Source organism: Dicentrarchus labrax, unplaced genomic scaffold, assembly GCF_905237075.1.
Source record: "Dicentrarchus labrax unplaced genomic scaffold, dlabrax2021, whole genome shotgun sequence".
Classification (NCBI taxonomy): Eukaryota; Metazoa; Chordata; class Actinopteri; family Moronidae; genus Dicentrarchus; species Dicentrarchus labrax.
This window is the reverse complement of record NW_026136707.1, coordinates 23,066,440-23,072,343: the sequence shown is the minus strand read 5'-3', so window position 1 is coordinate 23,072,343 and position 5,904 is coordinate 23,066,440. Positions and strand designations below refer to the sequence as shown.

Genomic DNA, 5,904 nt, shown 5'->3' with positions numbered 1-5,904 from the left:
GACACTGCCATACAAGTCTCTGTTCTTTATTTAAGATTGTACAAAACATTTTTTCAAGTAATTTCAAACATAAAGTATGCAATAAAATAAAAGACTTAAACTTATCTTATAAAATATTCAAGAAGAAAGAAAGAAAAACTGAGTAACATGGAGCATATCAGCATCATATTATATATTGTCATATCAGCAGAAACAATAGTAGCACCTTGATTCAAAGTCTACATATACATATTACATATTTTATAGACAGGTTGACCTTAATAAAATAATACAATAAAAATGAATGAATATAAAAGGCCAAACTGTCATTTGATACAATTAACAGCAAAAATAAAAAGCAAGAAATCAGAATGACTTCCAGCAATGAACACTACTAAGTAGTCTACTGTTAGTGACCATAGGCCATACATTTGAACATAAGTCAACACCTTTATCATGACATGATAAGTAACACAGTCTTTCAATAGCATGCACTTGATCATACAAAATACAATTCTGAGCTGATAAAATGGATCCTACAGCAACTTCTCTTTCCTAAGAAAGAAAATAGGTCAATATCAGATCACTTGACATTAATTCCAGAAAGATCAGATGCTTGTAATGAGATGAGTCATTACAAAGTCACATCCATGTGGGAAATTAATGCGGTACAAATGCTCCCAACTTTATATCATTTACATCATATCATATCTGACAGAGGAGCAGAAACCCCGACATTGCAAAACAGGAAGCCCATTTACTGAGGAGAAGTATTTGTAAGGATAAAATATGAGGAGCTGACGTTTGTTTGTGCGTGCAGGAACTCTTACACCACTTAGAGAACTACGATGAGCTATGGTTGTGTTTTATATCAGTGTTTCAAATGTCACGGTTAGACCAGTTTCAAGTCACATCAACCCAAAACCAGAGGGGAAAAGTTCAAATACGTCAAAACAAATGACAGAGCTGAAACAACAAAACAACAAGTCAATCAGTCAATAACTGCATCCACAGGAAATAAGTCTTAAGTATTAATCGTATTACTTCTTTTTTTTTTTTTTTTTTTTTTTACTCCCTTATGATATTAAACTGAATATCTCTGTGTTTTGGATGTTTGATCGGACAAAACAGTTTGAATATATCAGCTTAGGCCCTTTTTACTATTCTGACATTTTACATACCACACAATTAAGTCACTTAGAAACTGAATGGACAGATCCAAATCCAAAAGGTGAAAAAAAAGAAAAAGTGTGTGTGTTTGTGGGGGGGGGATGAGCATGTTGCTGGAGGGTGTAGTGTGTCAGCTCTGTGCGGCCGAAGCCTCACACTCACACTTGCGGTTCATTTGTTTCAGTATAGTCGGACTGCTCGGCCTGCATGTAGTTGTTGTTGCCGATGATGACACAGTTGAGATGGGAGCTGTGGATGCTGATCCTCGGAGGCTCTGCTGGTGCTGGAAGAGGAGCAGGAGGAGGAGGAGAGGTCTGTGCCGCCCCACAGCTACACCCGCACCTTGCCTGATCTGTGACGCACGACCAAACAAAATGTTTTCACTTCTCGTGAGTGCAGTTTGAGCACTGTGATGTGTCTAGTACAACTACTACAGAAATATTATATATAATAATACAACATAGCATAGTATAAATTAGTTCTTTACTACTTTAAAGTACTTTAAATTCCCAGGAATATGCTATAAAATAGGTTTGGCCGTTACCCACCGTGCATGTGGAGCTCTGATTCATGCATTAGAGGCTGACTTTCTGCCACTGCAGATGGATAGGTGTCATTTCCGATGACGCAGTCGATCAAGGTGGAGTTGCTGATGTTCAAAATCAAAATGGTGGAAGGCGGACTCCGGAGTGCGACTGTTAATGAGTGGGCATGGCAGAGAAAGGGAAGAGAATATGAGAACGGGAAGTTGTTGTTCCAGAGTGATGTAACAGCGGAAATGTGTCACTATCACTTCCTTACAGTTTCTGGATTTATGGAAAAAGCAAAGAAAGTATTTGAGGTTCCTCTGTGGAAAATGTGCTGCTAGCAAAATGTATAAAGTACACGTATTAATGTAGCTGGTTGACAGATTTTGTTCAAGTTGTCCTAATTTGTGTAAAACGTCTACACAGAACAAACTGCTGCATAAAATGATGGGAAAAGCTCCTTTATGTAAGGATTCAATGATTCAAAGCTTTATCTGACACATACGCAAGCTATAATAAGAGAAAAGGTAATTAATAATAAACTCAAAGAAAGTTACCTTGTGCATTTTTATCCTCCTCAGGTTGATGATTTGGAGCTTTAAAGAAAGCAAAATGGAGCATTTTAAAAATGAAATCAAATTCAAATAAATTATCCTATTATTATTATTATTGTTGTTGTTGTAGTTGTTATTATTAATATCATTATGGAGCATGACATTACAGCAACATGCAAAACAATGATGCAAATATTCATTGTTGCCATCATCCATTTGGATTTTACCTGGGCAGGCTGTGAGCTTCTCACAGAGCAGAGTGTCCAGGGGACAGCAGAACAGCTGACAGGCTCTTCTGCAGCTCTTCTGCGCCACCCTCTGCACCACCTGGATGATCCTCTGCAGGCTGGAGTCTTTACAGGTCATCACCTGAGGGAGAGAGGCAGAGAGGAGGCCTCAAGCTCTCATCTCACCAACTCACAGAGTGGGTGCGCTTCTTGGCACAAACAGCGCACACCGCAAGACCACCTGATGCTCGGTAACCCTGTTTTTCTAGGTCACATGCGCTCTCCTCTCTCTCTCTCTCTCTCTCCTCTCTCTCTTCCTCGAAGTCGCTGATGCTGGGATTTCTTTTTTTTAAAACCGAAAGTCACAGTAGACTATACGGAAATAGTATGGTGGAACCAAATGCTATCACAAACTCAAATTGTCGTCAGAGTATTAGAACTTATTATCCGCCGTGGGGAAATGAACCATATGATTATATATTACAGAGTACACCACAGTGCACAGCTGCACAGTGAACTGAGCGGGGGTTTAAAAGTGAGCCCTCCACTGACCGCATGACCAGTAACATCCTGTTATTTTGATTCAGGTGAAAAACTCTTCGGATCAGCTCAAAGTGAGGTGAGAGGGTCCGACCTATGCAGGACTGTAATGAGAATAATAAGGAGATGTAATGGCTAAAAACCCACCTGGTAGAACGGCGTCCTTTCTTTCGTCTTTGAGAAATTGCTGTTATTGAAGGGCCGCAGCGTTAGAGGGTCGGAGGAGTCCATCATCCGTGTGGTAATGATATTATCTTGGTTAAAGCGACGAACACGGACTGTTATAGAGAAATTTTCGGAAAAGTCCCCCCCTCCCAGCTTGGCGCATGCGCAGTTTAACTTGGGCTTTCCATCTGTGTAGGTGTGAACATGTAGAGTGACTGACAGTGATTTTAGACCTGCACCGCATTGTCAGTATTCCCCCAAATATCTCTCTGTGTTTTTGCTTAATGACTGACACTGCAGTAATATTGCAACACCCTCTGAATATTAAATGATGGCATTTATTATTATTCTGAAGTTTGGACAAACAGGCTGCCTTTCTCCCCCTGCCCTGTCCTGATGCCTTCACTGCACCTCGTATAAACCTACTCTTATAATCCCCAGTATGGGAGCGTTCACTGGCAGCATAATATGGTAGCATTTACACAAGCAAATCTAGATCAATGGTTCATGTTGTTTATGCCAAGAAATAAGAGGGCATGGATGTGTTTTGGCGACCCATATACGGAGTTGCTGCAGCGGCCCACAGTTCGATTCCGACCTGCCCACCTTTCCTTTCTATGGTCAGCTGAGTTGAGTTGAGTTGAGTTGGAGTTGGAGTTGATGCAACAGGAAGGCAAACTGGTTTCAAACCCACGTTGATTCTTGAGTCTCGCCTACAGGAAGGCAGTGGCACCCGCCTACAGGTGTCTCTCTCCTCTGTACACGTCAGCACAGCTGATTGTGCTGCAACAACATTATAGAAACCATTATGTTGTACCTGCAACAATTTGCAACAAAAATAAATAAAAAAATAAATCTACAAAACCAAAGCAAAAATAATTATTTGTAGCAGAGAGAGTTGTTTCAGAGCTTGGGCATACCTTATTTAAAACGCCGCTCACATCAACGGCCTTTCTGTGACACAAACAGGTTAATCACCATGTCAAACTCCACCCTGCTGTACCTCACCATCAGCTCACCTTTCAGTGTCTCCCTGCAGATCACTGGGTAATGTGCACCTGCAAAGACAACAAGCGCCTGGCTTTCTCAAAGAGATCCTCTGACTTGGGGTCGCCCCCCCTCCTGGCCCAATTGTTGAAAAACGCATGCTAAAATGCCCTCCTGTCCGCATCTGGATGCATACAGGATGCGGTGACCCTCATTAAGCTGACAGGTGATGTTCACTTTACCCAGCAATGACAGCTTTACATTTCCAATGTGGCTCGTGCTGCATTCATGTTTCCTAATTTTTTGGATAAATATTTTAAAATTCACAAATAACCCAAGATATAGCATATATCCTGTCATTTTTTGGTGCTGTTGCTGCTCTAGGTTCTACCAAAATTCAAAACAATATGTTCCAAGGTTTTTAATAATAGTTTTTCATCTTTACTGTAAAAGATAGCCCATTTAAACCAGCCGTCCCTGACAATGACATCTTGAAAACATCATACTTTTGAGGGCATGTGATAATGTCAAAATTAAGAAACTGTTGGAATATGGTTTCTTTAAAGGTGGAATAATTTGTTTTATTTGTCTTTCGGATGAAATCTAAGTTAAGACACTTGCAGCTCATAAGGCAAATTCTTCTCTTCTGTTCTGTCACTGTGACTGTGTTTGTTTATCATAGTAGGAATACTAACTTTATTGTTAGACTGTGTATAAATAAATTAAAATAACCAATAGCCTACATAGGCCATCAGTCAATAGGACATTCACACATTGATGAGTTTGGTAAATGGTAATGTTGTTCCAGGCCAATCATATTACTCCAGTGATAGGGGATATCTAAATGATAGATATGAAGCCATATATGGACCGTAAACAGGGGAAATAGGAATAGGAGGCGGTACTGTCGCTGGTATAAAATAAGTATTTTCCCAAAATATGTCTCTCAAGTAATACATACTATGAAAACAACAACAACAACAACAACAACACACTGTATACTCATTGGAAGTGTCAAAAAGCTGAGATAAAAAGAGAACCAGTATTGAGAAATGAAAGCACATACATGAGGGATTAAGTACAATTTAAGATTTTGCTACTAATTCATTGAAGTCTTCATTCATTAATTCCTTCAGGTAATAAACGTTTGATATTGAAAAATCAATATGCTCTTTTTCTCTGAGAAAATTGACATGAGCAACTTTTTGGCTAAACTTAACCATCTCTGTGCTTATTAAAAACAAAAGTTCAAAAGATTCATTGGGGTAGTTTATTTGCAGAAGTGGATTTTTTGGTTTCATGCACCACTGAGCAGCTTGAACGGAGTGTCACCTCCAATGCTGTATCCACTTCTCTTAATACAACCGTGCTATGGACGTCGAATGAGCACAACTAAAGAGCGCAGCTCAATTCACAGTATGTCACTGCTGCTGGCTCCAAAAAAACAACATGACAGCGGCCATAATGCCAGACTTCAAAACGATACTCAACAAACCAATGGGTGAATATCAATAATTAAAATAATCAGTTTAAATAAATAAAATGTCTTTAGCTTTATACTTCTCCTTTTACATCCAATCAGGTCTATTTATTTGTTTTCCTTTTTGATGATCAAACTATTTATTGATGTCTTTAGTTATATTTATAGTTACTCCATAGTTACTGTACCACTCGTTCCTGAGCAGTTCAGCAACCATTTTTCCGACTGCACATGAAAGCACCATGAAAGCATCATGAATATAGTGAAACAACCGG

At 39.4% G+C, this 5,904-nt stretch overlaps 1 protein-coding gene across 1 annotated transcript; it reads right to left on the bottom strand.

Moving 5' to 3' along the window:
• Positions 1 to 1,023: 1,023 nt before the first annotated feature.
• Positions 1,024 to 3,314, bottom strand: si:dkey-29h14.10 (uncharacterized). Its single transcript, XM_051406320.1, has 5 exons — positions 3,145 to 3,314; positions 2,458 to 2,599; positions 2,234 to 2,272; positions 1,698 to 1,844; positions 1,024 to 1,501 (listed from the first exon to the last, which is right to left on the bottom strand). Exons 1-5 carry the CDS (start codon positions 3,229 to 3,231, stop codon positions 1,308 to 1,310), a joined length of 609 nt encoding a protein of 202 aa, XP_051262280.1. The 5' UTR covers positions 3,232 to 3,314; the 3' UTR covers positions 1,024 to 1,307.
• Positions 3,315 to 5,904: the final 2,590 nt, after the last annotated feature.

Coding starts and splice junctions, on each gene's coding strand:
- si:dkey-29h14.10 (XM_051406320.1), bottom strand. CDS start 3,231: ATGATGGACTCCTCCGACCCTCTAACGCTGCGGCCCTTCAATAACAGC. Junction 2,600..3,144: donor AAAGGACGCCGTTCTACCAG/GTGGGTTTTTAG, acceptor TCTCTCCCTCAG/GTGATGACCTGTAAAGACTC. Junction 1,845..2,233: donor GGAGGATAAAAATGCACAAG/GTAACTTTCTTT, acceptor ACTCATTAACAG/TCGCACTCCGGAGTCCGCCT.